The sequence below is a fragment of the Panthera leo genome, assembly GCF_018350215.1.
Source record: "Panthera leo isolate Ple1 chromosome Y unlocalized genomic scaffold, P.leo_Ple1_pat1.1 chrY_random_Un_scaffold_90, whole genome shotgun sequence".
Taxonomy (NCBI): domain Eukaryota; kingdom Metazoa; phylum Chordata; class Mammalia; order Carnivora; family Felidae; genus Panthera; species Panthera leo.
In genome coordinates, this window is record NW_024962244.1 from 100,458 (window position 1) to 122,868 (window position 22,411).

General features: G+C 38.0%; 1 protein-coding gene across 1 annotated transcript in view; it reads left to right on the top strand.

Moving 5' to 3' along the window:
* LOC122212889 (gamma-taxilin-like) overlaps positions 1-21,070 on the top strand; it is a 116,525-nt gene extending 95,455 nt beyond the window's left edge. Inside the window, exons 4-5 of the mRNA XM_042926877.1 lie at positions 19,858-19,948; positions 20,867-21,070. Coding sequence (XP_042782811.1) covers positions 19,858-19,948; positions 20,867-20,889 — 114 coding nt within the window. The 3' untranslated portion in view covers positions 20,890-21,070. The remainder of the gene's footprint in view (positions 1-19,857; positions 19,949-20,866) is intronic.
* Positions 21,071-22,411: the final 1,341 nt, after the last annotated feature.

Here is a 22,411-nt window from a genome sequence, read left to right on the forward strand (position 1 = left end):
GCTTGAGAAGGATAGGTATTATCTCTGCTTTAAACGTCTGGTAGAACTCCCCTGGGAAGCCATCTGGTCCTGGACTCTTATTTGTTGGGAGATTTTTGATAACCGATTCAATTTCTTCGCTGGTTATGGGTCTGTTCAAGCTTTCTATTTCCTCCTGATTGAGTTTTGGAGGAGTGTGGGTGTTTAGGAATTTGTCCATTTCTTCCAGGTTGTCCAATTTGTTGGCATATAATTTTTCATAGTATTCCCTGATAATTGTTTGTATCTCTGAGGGATTGGTTGTAATCATTCCATTTTCATTCATGATTTTATCTATTTGGGTCATCTCCCTTTTCTTTTTGAGAAGCCTGGCTAGAGGTTTGTCAATTTTGTTTATTTTTTCCAAAAAACAACTCTTGGTTTTTTTGATCTGCTCTACAGTTTTTTTAGATTCTATATTGTTTATTTCTGCTCTGATCTTTATGATTTCTCTTCTTCTGCTGGGTTTAGGCTGCCTTTGCTGTTCTGCTTCTATTTCCTTTAGGTGTGCTGTTAGATTTTGTATTTGGGATTTTTCTTGTTTCTGGAGATAGGGCTGGATTGCAATGTATTTTCCTCTCAGGACTGCCTTTGCTGCGTCCCAAAGCGTTTGGATTGTTGTATTTTCATTTTCGTTTGTTTCCATATATTTTTTAATTTCTTCTCTAATTGCCTGGTTGACCCACTCATTCGTTAGTAGGGTGTTCTTTAACCTCCATGCTTTTGGAGGTTTTCCAGACTTTTCCTGTGGTTAATTTCAAGCTTCATAGCATTGTGGTCTGAAAGTATGCATGGTATAATTTCAATTCTTGTAAACTTATGAAGGGCTGTTTTGTGACCCAGTATATGATCTATCTTGGAGAATGTTCCATGTGCACTCGAGAAGAAAGTATATTCTGTTGCTTTGGGATGCAGAGTTCTAAATATATCTGTCAAGTCCATCTGATCCAATGTATTATTCAGGGCCCTTGTTTCTTTATTGACTGTGTGTCTAGATGATCTATCCATTTCTGTAAGTGGGGTGTTAAAGTCTCCTGCAATGACCACATTCTTATCAATAAGGTTGCTTATGTTTATGAGTAATTGTTTTATATATCTGGGGGCTCCAGTATTCGGCGCATAGACATTTATAATTGTTAGCTCTTCCTGATGGATAGACCCTGTAATTATTATATAATGCCCTTCTTCATCTCTTGTTACAGCCTTTAATTTAAAGTCTAGTTTGTCTGATATAAGTATGGCTACTCCAGCTTTCTTTTGGCTTCCAGTAGCATGATAAATAGTTCTCCATCCCCTCACTCTCAATCTAAAGTGTCCTCAGATCTAAAATGAGTCTCTTGTAGACAGCAAATAGATGGGTCTTGTTTTTTTATCCATTCTGATACCCTATGTCTTTTGGTTGGCGCATTTAATCCATTTACATTCAGTGTTATTATAGAAAGATACGGGTTTAGAGTCATTGTGATGTCTGTATGTTTTATGCTTGTAGTGATGTCTCTGGTACTTTGTCTCACAGGATCCCCCTTAGGATCTCTTGTAGGCTTGGTTTCGTGGTGACAAATTCCTTCAGTTTTTGTTTGTTTGGGAAGACCTTTATCTCTCCTTCTATTCTAAATGACAGACTTGCTGGATAAAGGATTCTCAGCTGCATATTTTTTCTGTTTAGCACACTGAAGATATCGTGCCAAGCCTTTCTGGCCTGCCAAGTTTCAAAGGAGAGATCAGTCACGAGTCTTATAGGTCTCCCTTTATATGTGAGGGCACGTTTATCCCTTGCTGCTTTCAGAATTTTCTCTTTATCCTTGTATTTTGCCAGTTTCACTATGAAATGTTGTGCAGAAGATCGATTCAAGTTACGTCTGAAGGGAGTTCTCTGTGCCTCTTGGATTTCAATGCCTTTTTCCTTCCCCAGTTCAGGGAAGTTCTCAGCTATAATTTGTTCAAGTACCCCTTCAGCACCTTTCCCTTCTCTTCCTCCTCTGGGATACCAATTATGCGTATATTATTTCTTTTTAGTGTATCACTTAGTTCTCTAATTTTTCCCTCATACTCCTGGATTTTTTTTATCTCTCTTTCTCTCAGCTTCCTCTTTTTCCATAACTTTATCTTCTAGTTCACCTATTCTCTTCTCTGCCTCTTCAATCCGAGCTGTCGTCGTTTCCATTTTGTTTTGCATTTCGTTTAAAGCGCTTTTCAGCTCCTCGTGACTGTTCCTTAGTCCCTTGATCTCTGTGGCAAGAGATTCTCTGCTGTCCTGTATACTGTTTTCAAGCCTAGCGATTAATTTTATGACTATTATTCTAAATTCACTTTCTGTTATATTATTTAAATCCTTTTTGATCAGTTCATTAGCTGTTGTTATTTCCTGGAGATTCTTCTGAGGGGAATTCTTCCGTTTGGTCATTTTGGATAGTCCCTGGAGTGGTGAGGACCTGCAGGGCACTTCCCCTGTGCCGTGGTGTATAACTGGAGTTGGTGGGCGGGGCCGCAGTCCGACCTGATGTCTGCCGCCAACCCACCACTGGGGCCCCAGTCAGTCTGGTGTGTGCCTTCTCTTCCTCTCTCCTAGGGGAGGGATTCACTGTGGGGTGGCGTGGCCCGCTGGGCTACTTGCACACTGCCAGGCTTGTGTTGCTGGGGATCTGGCGTATTAGCTGGGGTGGGTAGGCAAGGTGCACGGGGGGTGGAGGGGCAGGCTTAGCTCCCTTCTCCTTAGGTGATCCACTTCAGGAGGGTCCCTGTGGCAGCAGGAGGGAGTCAGATCTGCTGCTGGAGGTTTGGCTCCACAGAAGCACAGAGTTGGGTGTTTGCGTGGAGTGAGCAAGTTCCCTGGCAGGAACTGGTTCTCTTTGGGATTTTGGCTGGGGGATGGGCGAGGGAGATGGCGCTGGCGAGCGCCTTTGTTCCCCGCCAAGCTGAGCTCTGCCGTCCAGGGGCTCAGCAGCTCTCCCTCCCTTTGTCCTCCAGCCTTCCCGCTTTCTGAGCAGAGCTGTTAACTTATGACCTCCCAGACGCTAAGTCGCACTTGCTGTCAGAACACAGTCCGTCTGGCCCCTCCACTTTTGCCAGCCAGACTTGGGGGCTCTGCTTGGCCGGCAAGCCGCCCCTCTGCCCCGGCTCCCTCCCGCCAGTCCGTGGAGCGTGCACCGCCTCACAGCCCTTCCTACCCTCTTCCGTGGGCCTCTCATCTCTGCTTGGCTCTGGAGACTCCGTTCTGCTAATCCTCTGGCGGTTTTCTGGGTTCTTTAGGCAGGTGTAGGTGGAATCTAAGTGATCAGCAGGACTCGCGGTGAGCCCAGCGTCCTCCTATGCAGCCATCTTCCCTCCAACCTCTGTACATGTATCCTTAATGATAACCTTGTCTCTTCACGGTCCTACAAACATTACTGCATCTGTGTGTCACTTTCTCTTCCACACATGCATCTCCCAAACTTATTTCCAAAAGTACACTTTTGCGATGTTCTGTAGGTCAGGCATTCATAGAAGGAAGGAAGGTCTGGAGACAAAGAGGATAAATGGTGTGCTTAACCCACTCTCCATCAGTTTGACTCTTATTTTCACATAAGCTGATTCTCTCCATAAAGTATTCTCATTACCAAACGTGACGTATCATTGCTTTCCAAAACAACTACCACTTGGATATTGACATTTGTTCAGAAGGTCATCATGAATTCTGTATTTTCCAAATTGATCTCTATACAACCCCTGATTCACATCTTTTCTATCCTGCTCCCTCAAATTATTTCAAAGTAAATAGACTCTTCCACAGGATGTTTCCTCTGAATAGCAAACTACCTTCCTCAAACATGTGGACTAGAAGCAGGTGATGATGTTGGAATTAGAAATTGTTTGAGGTGCTACAACCCCAAATATGTATGTTTGTTGGTGCAACTGGAACACTTTTGAATGTTTTAGTCTGTTTTGCTTTTTGACCCTGAAAGGTGCAGATATTCCAGAAGATGAATATGCTGCAAATCTGAAACCTCTGTAAGGAATGTATGACCTGGAAGACAGAGGCGTCTCCACCAAACTCTAACACCAAAGCTGAAAAATGTGAACGTTTTGAGTATGGAAGAAACATGATAGACTTAAATTGGGGAGAATGTGATCTAAGGGAGCTACTACAGACAACATGCTATAGTGTCTCTTTATTTTTTTCCAGTGTGCCCATTAGTGTGTATTATTTTGCAAAGCTTGTTTCAAATATGCTCTACACCAGACACAGAGTTTGAACTCACAACCCTGAGGTCAAGAGTCCATTGTCTCTTGAGTGAATCACTCAGGTACCTTTTACTCAGCAAATCTTTTTCACACATTTACCTGAGTCTTGAAGAGTATGTTATCCCTGGCTAACAGTCTTTTTTCATACAAATTTTGAGGAAAGTATCCTATTTTTTTGTTTCCTACTTATTTTGTGGAGATAATGTCCCAAGATGTATATGAGGTATACTTTGTACTTTATCTATATAATTTTCCTACATACAAAATTCTCCTTGTGACTTTGCATTAACTGATATATTTTTCTCTAATGGCTTTCAGTACAGTCTTAGATATGTGTTCTGATTTACAATTGAGGGTAATATTGTGTCACTGCAATGCCTATTTGTATAGCCATTTAAATTTTAATATATTTTAGCTTCTTTTCTTTCACCATCCTTAATAGACTCCCTCATGCTGAAATATGCATTGCTCTTGCATATTTCAGCACAGACAAAACTGGTCCCTACCATTTCAGGGCAAACCTTTAAGATGTGTAGCTTTGGAAAGAAATGCCACTTTAGCTGCAAAGCCAGCAAACTAAAAATAGGAAGAAGAGTGTTGAGCTGAAGCAACATTTACCTTAGCATGATATATAAGTCACCTCTATGTTAGGTAGAAATGCATCAGGAGAGCCTTGGATTCCAAAGTTTCCTGATACATGTGGACATCCAAAGAGAAGAGTGGAACTTCTTGCCCTGCTATACCTGTCTCAAGATTCTCAACTTGTCTTTCCAGGAAACATGAAACATAGCATAGTCATTTATGTAGGAATTGTATTATCTTCTTATTTAGGTGATTTCTGTTTGAAACCAGCTTTATAAAATATGTTACATGTAAACCTAATGGTAAACACATACTGGAAACCTTTAGTAGTAATGCAGAAACAGAATCAAAGTACACCACTAAAGACAGCAGTCCAACCACAAGGCAACAGGGGAAGACCGATAAGAAAGGAAAGCATTGCATTAACAAATGTAAAGGGGAATAAATAAACTTAAATAATTACATAGCCAAATTCTTCTGAAAATCGATAGAAGAAATGGTCCTCTTCTTAGATACAAGGTGACCAAATTGATATAAAAGGGAAAATTCATCTAAATGGTGTGTACAATATGTTTTTTTGAAAACTAAGACATATGTACATGCAAGGAGGAAGATAGAAAATATGTAGCATGCAAATTGAGGGAAAAAATGAAGCAAGGTAGCAAGCTTATGGTAGAGAAAGATGTGTCAAAGCAAAGGCTACAACCACAGACAAAGAAGGGCACTACATAATACTAAAGGGAAGTGTTCCATAAAAAGTTATGAGAACACTCCAGAGTCCTGATCCCATTAGGATTACTCTAATACACAGAACATCCATCCTTCAAAACATAAAGGACAAAATTAAGAGAAACACAAGAATAACAACACTTCCATACCTTACATACATCAGTGTTTTGTTCATGCAGACATAAACAAAAGTGAAGCCAATACTTTGAGTGATACATTGTATTATGCAGAATAAAGAGACAGATAATCATCACAATCAATTCAACAATGGTGAAATTATTCATTATTATCAAATTCACAGAGACCTTATTTTATAATATATCAACTATGTGGCCAGAAAAAAGGACACTACCAATTCAAAAGAATTGAAATTGTATTTTACATATCTCCAACCACAATGCTATCCAGAAAAATCAATCGCAAATAACCCATTTTTAAAAATCCTTGGAGACGAAATAACACACTATGAGACAAGACTGGGGGCACAAATAATCAAAGGAGAGGGGAAAAAATACATGGAGACCACTAAACTTGAAAACACTGTATTTAAAAATCTTTGAGATTCAAACTCACTTCATCTCAGATAAAAGATTTTAGCAATACAGGCCTATGTCAACACATAAGAAAAAAAACGAATAGAGAAAACTAAATTCAGAATCACAGGACTCAGAAAAAAAAAGACAATCAAAGCTCTTGGGCAGTAGAGAGAGGGCAACAAGAAAGGTTCAATCAGAAGGAAATGAAATAAATAATAGAAAGCTTTAGAAGAGTCCATCAAAACCTGGCGTAGATCTCTGAGAAGCTTCAGAGAATCGATGGCCTTTTACCCACATTTCAACAAAACTTTGAAAGAGAACACTCCAATAAATATAAATGGAACATAAGGAGTTGAAAGAATGATCATAACCCTGAAATGCAAGAGTTAGAACAGAAAGCTATGGAAACATTTATGCTAACATATTGGAATGCCCTGATGAAATTCCTACAGATAAGAAGTGGGTCACCTTGCAAAATACAATGAGCAAGGAGGTGAAAGTTTCCGAGGCATGTTATTAGGTATTTCAAGGAACTTAATTGCTTGGACTAGTAATGACCACCAGTATACATAAATCTCCCAACTAAGCCACGCATATGACTATGTGTCTATACCTGTGAAGTCTACCAAATATTTAAGGATTAGTTCATAACTAGAATTCTAAAAAAATTCCCAAATATTGGGAGAAACACAGCTCCTAAATTTATTTCCTGATGTCAGGAATACCCTGATCCAAAACATGATGCTATAACCAAAAAAGATCACAACAGGCACATCCAGCTTAAAACATAGATGTAATAATTTCAAATAAATATTAGCATAACGCATCCATCAATATATGAAAAATATCATTCTGCATGATCCAGTGGGGTTGATTGCAGAAGTAAAGTGTGCTAAAATACTCACAGACCCCTTCACATGATACTGCATTTACAAATGAAAAGATCAAATAAATGTACATAGGGCAAGAGGTATTGAAAAATAATTTTACAATGGACCACATCTAATATAAGTAAACTGTTTCAAAGTATGTCTATAGGAAACATACTTGGGTCCATCACAGGTCATAGATAGAACGTACCTTCGTAGTTTTTAACTAAATGGTGAAAAACATTGACTAATTTCTGAGTTCAGGAATAAGGCAAAAATCACCATCTTCTTCACTTTTATGTAATATTCTATTGGAGAGCTACCCAGGGAAGTCATACAAGAGGAAAAGACACTCACAGACCATTAATAGTTCAGGAAGAAGAAATGTACCCCTTAGTGAATATGGTATTACCCTGTATATAATAATTTAAAAATTCCCCAAAGTATAACAGCAAAACCCACTAGATCTTATTAATGAGTTCGCTGAATTTGCAGAATACATACCTTCTATACTGAAGTCTGTCATTGGTAGAGATTAAAAATGATTTAGCTGAAGGAAAACTTAATTAAATCATCATCATGTGCATGTGTACACAAAGTATCAAATACCTAGGAAATAACTACACAATGAAGATGAATTATCTCTACTCTGCAAAGTAGAAAGCATTCATAGACCCATTTGAATAAGACCCATATCAAACAGAAAGGTTTTCCATTCCCAGGATATGGGAGAACAATTAATGTTGAAATGTCAATGCTACCTAGCACACTGTACAGTTTTCAGGCAATCACTATCAAAATCACCAGAAGGGCACACTGTGGGCCCAATCAATGAAGTGTTTAACTCTTTATTTCATCTAAGTGCATGATTTCACTGTTTGTGATTTGAAGCCCATGTCTGGCTCTGTGATGATGAGGGGAACATGTTTGGGATTATCTATATCACACTCTCTCTATCCCTGATCCACTTCTGTTCCCTCTCTTTCAAAATTTAAATAAATAAATAAATAAATAAATAAATAAATAAATAAATAAATAAATAAGTAAGTAAATAAATAAATAAATAAATAAATAAATAAATAAATAAATAAATAAGCAATAAATCAATAAGTATGAAAAATAACATCCACAGTGTTCATAATAGTAGAAGAGAAGAATTCTAGGAACCAGCTCAATCCTATACAATGAAGAAGTGTCAGGTAGTGCTATACAAAACTCCAATCTAAAGGTCAGGCTACCCAAATCAAAAGAATACTTTTGCCTCTGTACCTTTGAGCAATGACATGGTGTCTTTTCAAAGCTAGCTTGCCTCTGCTTAGTAATATAAAAAGTGATATGCCCCTGATTGGTGTCTCTCCTCTACAACACAACCTATTAGATGAAGTGGCATCACATATGGATTCTCAGTCACCATCTGAGATTAGAGCTTAGATGAAATGTCAACTGTACCCACTGATATTATAATAGTGAGAAAGTTAAGTATGCCTGTAGCCAACATTCTCTTGTCTCCTGACACATTGGTGAAGGACAAACATCCTTGGTCACAAGATTTCCTGCAGGTCCTATACTTTTGGTGGTGAAGGTGGCATATTAACAAAGACATGGATTTGGTACCAATTAAAATGTAGGTGAAGATGCTCAGCTTAAGCACTAAGAAAAAACTCCTGGAATCTTGTAGTAATTGCTCTGATTCATATGGTGTTCAAGGTTGGATTTAGTCACCCACATTTATCATGGGGGTCTTCTTTCCAAATGATGGCTTGTTGTTGTTTTAAGTCTTTGAAGATGGTAGGAAGACAACATGTTTTCGTTTTAATTCCTGTGTGCAGGGCTATATGTTTAGATGTTGCATCAAGATCTCCAAATCTAAACCTAAGTGCATTGGAGCATGATGATTGAGACAGAGAAAGTTCCTCCATAGCAAACAGGACCTCTAGTATCCCAGGGGAATGCCTTCTGGGTCCAAATAATGGGTGCAGCATCTTGTCTGTAGCATCAAATCAAGTTTGTAGGAAGAGGTAAAAATTACTCTAGTGGGAGAAACTATATCCCTCACTTACCAGTCTGAAGAAATTCTGCTGCCTCAATTGGATCCTCACTTCCCAGATACTTTCTAAGTTCCAATGCTGTAATTAATTGAAATGTAAGCTAATTTCATACCTGAGACTGATGAATGCACACTCTTGCTATGCAGAACCTGAACCTGTTATACACATGTACACCCAAACACACACACATACACACACACTTACATGCACATGTGTTTGCTTCCCACTAGGGACACAGTTCTTCTCACTGAGTATTTTTGTTAGCTCTGTCATGCACTGTAGGGAATTAGAAAATACATAGTTGTTTGTATGTGGTAATCTACCTCAGGACAAATCAACAAAAACCACTATGTGGCCATAATGTGAAAAGAGTATACACTGTTAATTTAACTGAGGATGACCTAGTTAAAGCCCACTTTAGGATGAGTCAGCAGTTTTCCTGGTGCTTTTCTACCTTCCTGAAATGTATATTGACACACTCCATGAAAAGACAGTCACTACTAAAAACATTGCTATCCAGAGGTTGAGCTTACAAATTGAGGACCTTCTGATTATGATGTATACAAATCTGCATGCTATCCTTGTGACTCTTGCCTTACTTTGGCACATCTATCTTCTGACAATGATCAGAGAGTAGAAATGGCACATGACCCTTCTGTCAACACTATTATGATGCCTCATCACTCTAAATGTGGACACTTTTTCAGTCTTGGTGTTCCAGTATGATTTGAAAGCTTCATTCCCCCTGGGACTTAACTGGCAAAAATGGTTTCAGTTTGGGAAGATATTCACATCTTGGAAGTGTGAAACTTTAGTGTCAAAAAATGGAAGAGAGTCAAGTCATTTATGAATGTGACACTTAGGCTTTCTGTGAAGCCTAGGATAGGCTCTCCTGTAAGGTGTGAAATATATTTTTCTTTAAACACTATGGCCCGTAAAATACTTTCCTGGTGAAGTATTTACACAAATGTAATATTTAAAAATACTGAAATGAATCCTGCCTTTTTTATATTAAAAGAAAGTATTAAAGTTCAGACGGTGCAAGAACAGAGGAGGGGCAGAGAAAGAGACAGAGACATAATCTGAAGCAGCCTCCAGGCTCTGAATTATCAGCACAGAACCCAAAGTGGGGCTTGAATTTAAGAGATGTAAGATCATGACCTTATCCAAAGTTGGACTTTCAAAGTACTGAGACACCCAGGTGCCCCATATTTGCTTTTTCTATGTTATCTCAGGATCTGTCTTCTCCCCCACACTATCCTACATTTTAGATAATTTGATAATGTTTGGATAAATCCTATATCACTTCCTACCTGCTCTGTCTCTTTTTATTACCCAATTTTTACCATTCTTATGGTTCTTATCAAGGATGGGTTTCTGGAAGTCTGTATATTCCCATACAATACTCCCGTACTCCCAGTACAAAACCCAGTTGTTTTGTATGTGTTGGTGCAAGACCTGGGAACAATAAACCAGATCGTTCAGACCTCACACATTGTGATCCTGAATCCTTATACCTTCCTCAGATAATTTCTTATAAACATAAATGGCTTAGTGCAGAATATTAGAAAGATACTTTTGGGCCTGTCCCTAGTCCCAGAGAACAGAGATATCTTTGTTCCTGAATGGGAGAATCCTGTAAAGGGGAGAGGGAAACAATACCACTAGATGGTATTGCCACAGGGCTTTAGTGAATCTCCAGTTACTTTAGTCAAATCCAGGAATCTATACTAGAGAAGTTTTGCCCCCATGCTACACACAACTCTTAAAATATGTGGATGAATTCCTGATTTCAGAGGAAGCTCATGTCAAAGTTTCTGAGGCCACAATAGGCTTGCTCAACTTCCTAGGACAAAGAGGGCTTAGGGTGTTTCAAAGCAAGTTCCACTTTGTGGAAAGGGAAGTAAAACATTAAAGGCACCTAATCAGTGAAGACTAGTTAAAGATCAACCTGAAAAGAATAGCTGAAATAATTAGCTACCAGCTTCCTCAAATAGAGGGGAAGCTGAGGAAATTGTTAGACCTATTAGGCTAATGTAGACTGTGAATTGATTCTTATGGTCAGAGGTCTAAAGAGTTATAACTGAATACTGGAGGGGGATCCCAGACTCTCTCAAATGGGCTACCAAAGAAATGCAGACCCTAGAGAGATTAAGGCAATTTTTTTTTTATTTTTTTTTTATTTTTTTTTTTTAATTTTTTTTTTCAACGTTTTTTATTTATTTTTGGGACAGAGAGAGACAGAGCATGAACGGGGGAGGGGCAGAGAGAGAGGGAGACACAGAATCGGAAACAGGCTCCAGGCTCTGAGCCATCCGCCCAGAGCCTGACGCGGGGCTCGAACTCACAGACCGCGAGATCGTGACCTGAGCTGAAGTCGGACGCCCAACCGACTGCGCCACCCAGGCGCCCCAAGGCAATTTTTAATCACAGACCTGGTTTGGGCACCCCAACTCTGGAAAACCTATTCATTTATTTGTGACAGTAGACGGAGGGTAGATAAGGTGGGATCTGTTGGGTGCATGTTGGGTGCAGTTGTGTACATGTCTAACCTATTAGATCCTGTGTCTAGGGGTGGCCAGAATGTGTCCAGGCTGCAGCAGCCATGCCTTGCTAGTGCAAGAGAGCAGGAAGCTCACAATTGGGGTGAACCTCTTAATCAGCATTCCTCACCATGTCTGAGTTCTCATCAGTCAGAAGGTGGGGAATAGGCTAAATTATTCTTGAATTCTAAAATAGGAGGCCAAAGTTTTGGTGTAAGCTGATTTAATACTGACTACAGATGCCTGTGTTAACTTGACAAGGTTTCTAAGTACAGGAAAGCCAAATGACCTGGTGGAATTAAGCCACAAATATTTGGAAATAAATGATTATCAGACTAGGTCAGACCAGACTGTAGTGCAAATCCATGTGAGCTTAAGGTTATTTATAAAAGGGTCCTCCCAAATGATCACAGATAAATGGCATAATGGGTCTGCTGTTATCAATGGACAAGAGCTGTTAGTATATGAGAAAGGGAGATTGCCCAATAGGTGGTCAGCCCAAACTTGTGAATTGTTTGCTCTCATCAGGCTTCAAATCTGCTTGCAGGAAAGGAAGGGACCATCTGTACCTTCCAAATATCCTTTAGAGGTATACACACTTTGGAAAGATTTGGAATGAAAGAAGCCTCAGCAATAGTAGAGGGAAAGAATTAGTTCATGGGGAAATGATGAAAGAGGTTCAGAAAAGTCTCTTTCTTCTTACAGAAATAGCCATAGCAAATGTAGAATGACATTCAGAAAGGAAATTCCTTTGAAACAACAGGGAATCCACTTGTGGATAAAACTGCCAGGGGAGCCTCCCTGAAATAGTAAATCAGACTCCTGAACTTCATCTCTTGTGCACTCAGGGTCACCTTAAGTCCGCATTTCAGTGAGGAAGAAATAGGAAATGAAGGAACCTGGGGCATCTCCAGATTGGGAGGGATGATGGTTTATTCCAGATGGAGTAGAAGTACTCACTAAGCTAATCATGAGAGAGTTTATGCTTATGTTGCATGCGGGAAGCCATGGGGGACCTCAGGCCATGGGTGATGCCATAGTAAAACCTCAGGGTGGGCACTTATATTCCCAAACAATTATGTAGGAGTTGTGATACACACCAGAGAATTACTGTAAAGGCCATTGGGACACCAATTAAAGAGGGTAGGTATCCAGGCTTAAGGCCATTCCAGAACATCCAAATAGACTTGACCGAAATGCCAAAGGTAATAAAACTAAAACATCTGGTAGTGTTAGTAGATCATCTCACTGGATGGGTAGATGCCTATCCTTCAACCACCACCACACGTTGGTCTATAGTTAAGAGTGGACTAGAACAAACAGTTGCTGGATTTCAACTAATGGAAAAAGAAAAAAAAATGTGTATATATATATATACATATATTTTTATATAAATAAAATTTTATATAAAATATAATTTAAATGATTTAATTTTGATATTATATATTAAATTATATACTTATATCATATTTAATATGATCTATAAACTATATTTAATATAATTTAATACAAATTTAAATTAAATTTGTATTACAGAATATAATTTAAATTATACTATAATATATATATATTTTTTTTTTCTTCATCACCCAGCTTTATTTCACTATTCACTCCTTCATTCTTACTACTTTAGAGGCAGGATTTTACAACAAATCCAGATATTACACCATTGCCTTTATAGATAACTTAATATGTAGCTCTAACAGATTAGAATTCAAAAATGAATAATTAAATAACAACAATTCCACGATCACACTTCAGGATATTAACATACACACAGTCCTTGTTTGATTGATTTTGATCCCCATTGTCTCAAAAATGATTTCTTTTACATTGGTTTACTTAAGTCTAGATTCAAGGTCTACCCATTGCATTTAGTTGCTACTTATCATTGAATCTGTAACAATTACTCCTCGCTTTTTTGCTTAAGTTTTTTTGTTTCCAGTAGATTTGTTAAAGAACCTGGATAAATTATCTTATAGAATGTCTCACAGTCTGAATTTGTCTGGTTGGAACTTTGTGGCAGTTTTTTTGTGTATGTTACTTAAATCATGTTTTTAATTTACAGCCAAGTTTGTTAGCATATAGGACAACAATGATTTCAGGAGTAGATTCCTTAATGCCCCTTACCCATTTAGTCCACTACCCACCCCTTCCACAACCCCTCCAGTAACCCTCTGTTTATTCTTCATATTTAAGAGTCTCTTTTGTTTTGTCCCCTCCCTGTTTTTATATTATTTTTGCTTCCCTTTCTTCATTTTCATCTGTTTTGTATCCCGAAGTCCTCATATGAGTGAAGTTATATATTTGTCTTTCTCTGACTGACTAATTTCACTTAGCATAATACCCTCTAGTTCTCCATGTAATTGTAAATGTCAAGATTTTATTCATTATGATTGTCGAGTAATACTCCATTGTGTGTGTGTGTGTGTGTGTGTGTGTGTGTGTGTGTGTGTGTGTGTGTGTGAATTCATCCATTAATGGACGTTTGGGCTCTTTCCATACTTTGGCTACTGCTGATAGTGCTGCTATAAACATTGGGGTGCATGTGCCCCTTCAAAAAGCATACCTGTAACCCTTAGGTAAATACCTAGTAGTGCAATTGCTGGGTGGTAGGGTAGTTCTATTTTTAGTTTTTTGAGGAACCTCCATACTGTTTCCCAGAGTGGCTGCACCAGCTCGCATTCCCACCAACAATGAAAAAGAGATACTCTTTCTCCACGTTCTCGCCAACATCTGTTGTTGCCTGTGTTGTTAATGTTAGCCATTCTGACATGTGTGAGCTGATATCTCATTGTGATTTTTATTTGTATTTCCCTGATGATAAGTGATGTTGAGCATTTTTTTTTTCATGTGTCTATTGGCCATCTGGATGTCATCTCTGGAGAAGTGTCTATTCGTGCCTTTTGCCAATTTCTTCACTGAATTGCTTGTTCGTTGGGTGTTGAATTTGATAAGTTCTTTATAGATTTTGCATAATAACCCTTTACCTGATATGGCACTTGAAAATATCTTCCCCCATTGCAATTTCTGCCTTTTAGTTTTGCTGATTGTTTCCTGTGCTGTGCAGAAGCACTTTATTCTGATGATGTCCCAATAGTTCATTTTTGCTTTTGTTTCCTTTGTCTCTGGAGACGTGTTGAGTAAGAATTTCTGCGACCAAGTTCAAAGAGGCTTATGTTTGCTTTCTCCTTGACGATTTTGATGGCTTCCTGCCTTACATTGAGGTCTTTCATCCACTTTGAGTTTATTTTTGTGTTTGGTGTAAGAAAGTGGTCCAGGTTCATTCTTCTGCATGTCACTGTCCAGTTTTCCTAGCACCACTTGCTGAAGACACTGTCTTTATTCCATTGGATACTCTTTCCTGCTTTGTCAAAGACTAGTTGGTCATACATTTGTGGGTCCATTTCTGGGTTCTCTCTTCTGTTCCATTGATCTGAGTGTCTGTTCTTGTGCCAGTATCATACTGTCTTGATAATTACAGCTTTATAATAGAGCTTGAAGTCCTGGATTGTGATGCCTCCTGCTTTGTTTTTCTTTTTTAAAGTTGCTTTGGCTATTCTGGGTCTTTTCTGGTTCCATACAAATTTCAGGATTGCTTGTTCTAGCTCTGTGAAGAATTCAGGTGTTATTTCAATAGGGATTGCACTGAATATGTAGATTGCTTTGGGTAGTATTAACATTTTAACAGTATTTGTCTTCCAATACAGGAGCATGGAATCTTTTTCCATTTTTGGTGTTTCTTCTTTAATTTCTTTCATAGGCTTTCTATAGTTTTTAGTGTATAGATTTTCACCTCTTTGTTTACATTTATTCCTAGGTATTTTATGGTTTTTGGTGCAGTTGTAAGTGGGGTCAGTTCCTTGATTTCTCTTTCTGTTGCTTCATTTTTAGTGTATAGAAATACAACCGATTTCTGTCCATTGATTTTATATCCTGCCACATTGCTGAATTCATGGATCAGTTCTAGCAGTTTTTCAGTGGAATATTTTGGATTTTCCATATATAGTATCATGTCATCTGCAAAGAGTGAAAATTTGATCTCCTCCTGGCTAATTTGGATGCCTTTTATTTCTTTGTGTTGTCTGATTGCTGAGGCTAATACTTCCAATATTTTGTTGAATAACAGTGGCGAGAGTGGACATCTCTGTTTTCTTCCTAACCTAAGTGGGAAATCTCACAGTTTTTCCACATTGAAGATGATATTAGGCTTGGGTCTTTCTTTTATGGCTTTTATAACCTCAAGGCATGATAGTTCAATAGGTACTTTCTTGAGGGTTTCTATAAAGAAGCGATGCTGCATTTTGTCAAATGCTTAATCTGCATCTATTAAGAGTATCATGTGGTTCCTGTTCTTTATTTTATTTATGTGATGATTCACATTGATTGTTTTTGCAGATTTTGAACCAGGCCTGAATGCCAGGTATAAATGCCACTTGGTCATGATGTGTATTTTTTTTTTTTTTTTTTTTTTTTTTTTACTGTATTGCTGGATCCAGTTGACTAATATCTTGTTGAGGATTTTTGCTTCCATGTTCATCAGGGAAATTGGTTCACCACTCTCTTTTTTGGGGGGCCTTTGTCTGGTTTGGGAATCAAGGGAATGCTCGCTTCATAGAAAGAATTTGGAGGTTTTCCTTCCATTTCTATTTTATGCAACGGGTTCAAAAGTATAGGTGTTAACTCTTCTTTCAATGTTTGGTAGAAATCCCCGTAGAAAGCCATCTGTCCCTGAACTTCTGTTTCTTTGGGAGATTTTTGATTACTAATTTGATTTCTTTCCAGGTAATGGATCTCTTCAAATTTTCCACATCTCCTTTTTTCTGTTTTGGTAGTTCATATGTTTCTAAGAATTTGTCCATTCTTCCATATTGACCATTTTATTGGCATATAATTGCTCATAATATTCTCTTATTATTGTTTTTATTTTTGCTGTGTTGGTTGTGACTCTCCTTTTTCATTCTTGGTTTTATTTATTTGTGTCTTTCCTTTTTGTTTTTGATCAAAATGCCTAGTGGGTTATCAATTTGGTTAATTCTTTCAAGAACCTACTTCTGGTTTTATTGTTCTGTTCTACTTCTTTCTTTTTTGTTTCAGTAGCATTGATTTCTGCTCTAATCCTTATTATTTCCTGTCTTCTGCTTGTCTTGGGTTTTATTTGCTGTTCTTATTCCAGCTCTGTAAGGTGTAATGTTAGGTTGCATATCTGAGACCTTTCCTCCCTCTTTAGGAAGGCCTGGATTGGTATATACTTCCCTCTTATGACCGCCTTTGCTACACCCCAGAAGTTTTGGGTTGTGCTGTTATCATTTTCATTGACTTCCATCTATTTTTTAATTTCCTGTGTAACTTTTTGTTAGCCAATTAATTCTTTAGTAGGATGTTCTTTAGTCTCCAAGTATTTTTTTATGTTTCCAAATCTTTTCTTGTTGATTTTCAGTTTCAGTGCATTGTGGTCTGAAAGTATGCATGGTCTGACCTCAATCCTTTTTGTACTGGTTGAGGACTTATTTGTGTTCCAGTATGTGATCTATTCTGGAGAACATTCTATGTGCACTAAAGGAGAATGTGTATTCCGCTGTTTTAGGATGAAATGTTCTCAATATATCTATTGAGTCCACCTGGTCCAGTGTGTTATTCAAAGCCATTGTTTCCTTCTTGGTTTTCTGTTTATATGATCTGCTCACTGTTGTAAGTGGTGTGTTGAAGTCCCCTACTATTATGATAATATTATCATATTATCAATGAGTTTCTTTTGTTAGTGATTAACTTTTTTATATATTTGGGTGCTGCCACCTTTGGAGCAAAAATGTTTATAAGTGTTGATCTTCTAGGTGGATATACCCTTTAATTATGTTACAATGCCCTTCTTCATCTCTTGTTACAGTTGTTATTTTAAAGTCTATATTGTCTGATGTAAGGATGGCTACCCCGACTTTCTTTGTTTACCATTAGAATGATAGATGGTTCTCCATCCCTTAGCTTTCAGTCTAAATTTGTCTTTAGGTCTCTTGCAAGTGGGTCTCTTGTAAACAGAATATAGATGGATCTTTTTTTCTTATTCATTCTGTTACCTTTTGATTGGGCATTTAGTTATCTGACATTTAGAGTGAGAACTGAAAGATATAAACTTATTGCCATTATGTTGCCTGTAGAGCTGGAGTTTCTGGTGGTGTTCTCTGGTCCGTTACAGTCTTGCTTTTGGTCTTTTTTTTCTTTTTTTTTTTCCCCTTCTTTTCTCCCCTCAGAGAATCCCCCTTAAAATTTCTTGCAGAACTGGTTTATTGGTCACGAACTCTGAACTTTTGTTTGCCTGGGAAACTTTAATTTCTCCTTCAATTTTGAATGACAACCTTTCTGGATAAAAAAATTCTTGGCTGCGTATTTTTTCGAATTGAGCACATTGAATATATCCTCTGCTCCTTTCTGGTCTGCCACATTTCTGTGCATAAGTCTGCTGCAAACCTTATCTGTCTTCCTTTGTAGGTAAAGGACTTTTTTCCCCTTGCTGCTTTCATGATTCTTTCCTTGCTTGAGTATCTTGTGAATTTGACTACAATGGCTTGTTGATGGTCAGGTTTTGTTGAATATGATGGGAGTCCTATGTGCTTCCTGGGTTTTGATGTCTGTGTCTTTCCCCAGGTTAGGAAAGTTTTCTGCTATGATTTGCTCACATAACCCTTCTACCCCTATTTATCTCTCTTCCTCTTCTAGGACTCCTATGATTCTGGTGTTGTTCCTTTTTAATGAGTCACTGATTTCTCTAATTCTTAAATTGTGCTGTTTTGCCCCAGTCTCCCATTTTTTTCTGTTTCTTTATTCTCCACAATTTTTCCTCTACATCACTGATTTGCTGCTCTGCTTCTTCCATTCTTGCCACCATGGTATCCTTTGAGATGGCAGCCCAGTTATAGCATTTTTTATTTCATCCTGACTAGCTTTTACTTCTTTTATATCTGCAGAAAGGGATCCTAATCTATTTTCAACCCAAGATAGTATTCTTATTATCATGATTCTGAATTCTGGTTCAGACATCTTGCTTGTATCTGTATTGAATAAGTCCCTCACTGTAGTTTCTTCCTGCTCTTTCTTTCAGTGTGAATTACTTCCTTTCATCACTTTGAAGGATGAAAATGCATAAATACAGTTAAAAATATTAAGTTAAAAACATTAAAAACAACACAAAAATCAAATAAATGATGGTAGATCCTAGTTTCGCTTTGGTCTGGTTGTTGAAAGAGCCTGGTAATTATAGAAAAAAAGGAAACGTAAGAAATGAAAAAAGGGGAAGGAAGGTTTGAAATTTTGAATAAATAAATACAATGAAATAGAATAAAATGAAATGATGGAAGTAAAATAGAACTTGAAAATTTTCAAAAAAAATAAAATTTGGTAAAATTTGAAGAAAATATTTTTAATAAAAATGGAAAATGAAAATAAATTTTTTCTCTCTTGTTTGAAGAAAAAGAAAAGAAACAAAAAAGAGAAAAAATTGAATACATGGACCAGCGAACAGAGTTAAATACAATTGAAATTACCTCGTTTTCAATTAGAAGTCAGACTAGGAAGCACTTTATAGTTCGTAAACCAAGCAGGCAAAGAGATTTGTGGTATTCCTGAAGAGCAAGGTTGGCATAGTTGGGTGGGGCTTAGTGTAAAGACTCTGTTCTCCATGAGATAACGCTGCTTAGCTTACTGGGACTAGATGCTGCTGCTTAGCTTACTGGGGTGGGTTGTTGTGATGCTTGTAGGCATATAAGTGCATGCATGAGAGGGGCGAAAATCACCCCACCCAGCTACCCACTCTCTGGTTCAGAACTCTTTGTTCTCCCTGGTAAGCAATTGGACACTCATTCTTTGCTTCCAGCTTCTTCCCAATCCCTGCTTTTATAATGTCCATGACCAAGCCATCAGGTTGCCAGGTGGCACCTCCCTCCTGAGTTTTATCTCAGACCTGGCTGTGTGTTTCCACGCCCTCACTTCTGAGGGACTGTGGCTTTGTACCACTTGACCATCTGGGGAAGGGTCTCACCAAGCAATGGCCAGGTGCCAGCCACACACAGGAACTTTACAGGACCATGTTCCTGCCAATGCCAAGAGACAGCAGCTGGATGCCAGCCCACCCCAGAAAAAGTCCAGAGAATGTAGCAGCAGCATTTCAGGGACTATAGAAAATCACAACACACATCTAGCACCAGGCTTCACAATTAACGTCCCTTTTCCAGCACCAGTGAATGTAGTTGTTTCCTGGGGTCTGCCAGGATCTTTGCCTGTGGGGTGGCCACACAGCCTGTACCAAATGTCCATCCAGCAGGGGAACCGCCTCTCTCATGAGGACCAAGTACACTCAGACCTCACTCTCTGCTCCTGGAGATTCACCCTTCCCAGCAGAGGACCACCAGGTATTGAGATTGCTAGATTCTGTGCTTCCCCTGTTTATAGAGTCTTAGTGGAATTTAAACCCTTTCTTTTCTCCTTTCTCCCTTTTTTCTTCAGTGTCCATGGTGTTTCCACTTTTCCACTTTCTTCCCAGCTGTTCTTAGGGGTGTACTTTTCCCCATACTCTCCTCCCATCTCTGTCCCCTCTCTGCAAGTAAACACAGTTCTCTTCCCTTTGCAGCTTCTCACTCCCACACTTCACCTCTCTGCACTGTGTGCCTACTGAGTTCTGTGGTTCAGGTTGTGCATATTGTTGTGTTAATCCTCAAATGAGTTTGCTAGTTGTGCAGGATGGTTTAATGTTGATCTGGCTGCATTTCATGGACACAAGATGTCAAAAAGCTTCCAGGCTCTTCCATCATCTTGGCCTCTCTGTTACCCAATATCAGGTATAGATTCTCACCTACCAAGTCTCTCCGATTTCCACCAGAATAACAGAGTGGGGCTGCCAGAGGAGACTGAACAGGAGACTGCTGAATATCAGGCAGATCATGTCTTCTCTCTGTTGCAATTCCTCATTCCTTCACAACCTCACCATTTTACGAAACCGTTGGCAAAAATGGGCCAACGTTGTTCCTGGTCAGGGAGCCAAATGTTACAGAACCTGGTCTGGACCACCCAATGGAAGAACCAAGCAGAACTTGGAGATGTTGGAAACCAGGAGGTTTAATTCAAACTAGCGGGTCCAGAGGAGATTACTCTCCAGAGGTCTGAATTGTGCCTTAGTTTCTGCATTTTTATTGCAGGTGTCTGATTTTGTGCTTACTACTAGATTTCTATGTAACATCCTATACTAAATGAGCATTTGAAAACTAGAATAGCCTCACTTTAGAGATAACAAGTTTCTGCACAATTGACTATGCTATGTTTTATGTTTCCAGAAATGATAAGACCAGATTCCTGATACAATGAAGAACTGACTGATGAAAGAATTTCCATGTTCGTCCTCAGATATCTTCTTTATGGGTTGGTTATGCAATCCAACCAGCTCCCATTTCCCCTATTTTCTAGTATACAAGAACATAAATCTTAGGGTAGGGACTATTGGGACAAATAACCTGCTATTTTATTAGCTTGGTAGCCTCCAAAATAAAGTGGATTTATGTACCCCGACTTTGTGCCAGTCAATATACTGGTTTTAAATGATTGTGTCAAGTTATTCAATTATTAAATATTAATTTAATAAAAGTTATTTACATATTAAATATTATTATTTATTCATTAAAATCAATATAAATAATATATAAATATTATTGCATTATAATATATATTACATATATCATAATGTATTATTAGTAATATATTATTATGTATATTATTTTTGTATTATTGTAAGGATGCAGATAAAAAAGAACTTTCTTACATTCTTTGGGAATTGAAACTGGAACAGTCACTCTAGAAAGAGTATGGAGGTATTAAATAGTTAAACATAGATCTGCATTTTGAACAAGTAATTGAGCTATTACATTTTTAATCAAGGACACAAAATACAGATGACAAGGACACATACATAAAATATTAGTAGCAGCATAATCAATAACATAGTCAAACTGTGAAAGAGAACTAATGCCCGTTAACAGATGAATGATATATAGTGGAATACTCCTAAGCCATTGAAAACACTGAAATTCTGCCATTTGTAATGACATCCTTGTAGTTATAGTTTATTATGTACATTAAATAAATAAATCAGACAAAGAAATATACCATATTAATTCACAGGATGTACAAACAATAGGGAAAATGAGCCCTCTTGCATTATGAACATTAATTAAACTCCTACTTCATTTTCATTCTTTCAGTTACTGTGCCAATGATGCTAGAGCAAATGAGAGGGGCAAATGTGGTTGGATAGTACTGGCAGCACTATGTGATATATGTGAAATCTTTACCCTCCTTCTGCTACACTGAAGCACTAAAACACTTCTATAATTAAAGCCATGGAATTAAATCACAACACACATGAGGATGTGAGTGAAAAAATCTTTCCCTTAAATTGTTTGTTTCTGTCACACCCAGGGGTTGAGGTGAGCTTCTTTAACCTACCTGTGTGTGTGGTGTCTGTAATTTCTTTTTTGTGTGTGGTTGACTTCAAGCTTAATAGGATTGTGGTCTGAAAATACGCATGCTGTGAAATCAATCATTTTTTACTTGTCAAGGCTGTTACCTCAATATTCTTCAAATGTGGGGACAGTCTTGTGTGTATTCCCACCATAGTACATTTTAAAGATAGCATCACACTTTTGGTGATGTTATCCCTGTGTTATGAACTTGATATCTGAGATGTCATAATGTACATAGGTGTTTTTTCTCTCACTTTAAGTAATGATAGTTTTCAGTTATATTTTCCTTTCTTTTGAGTTATATAGCTAGCATAATTCAAACTTTCAGGATTAGAATTGAGTAGTTTTCACTTATATACAACA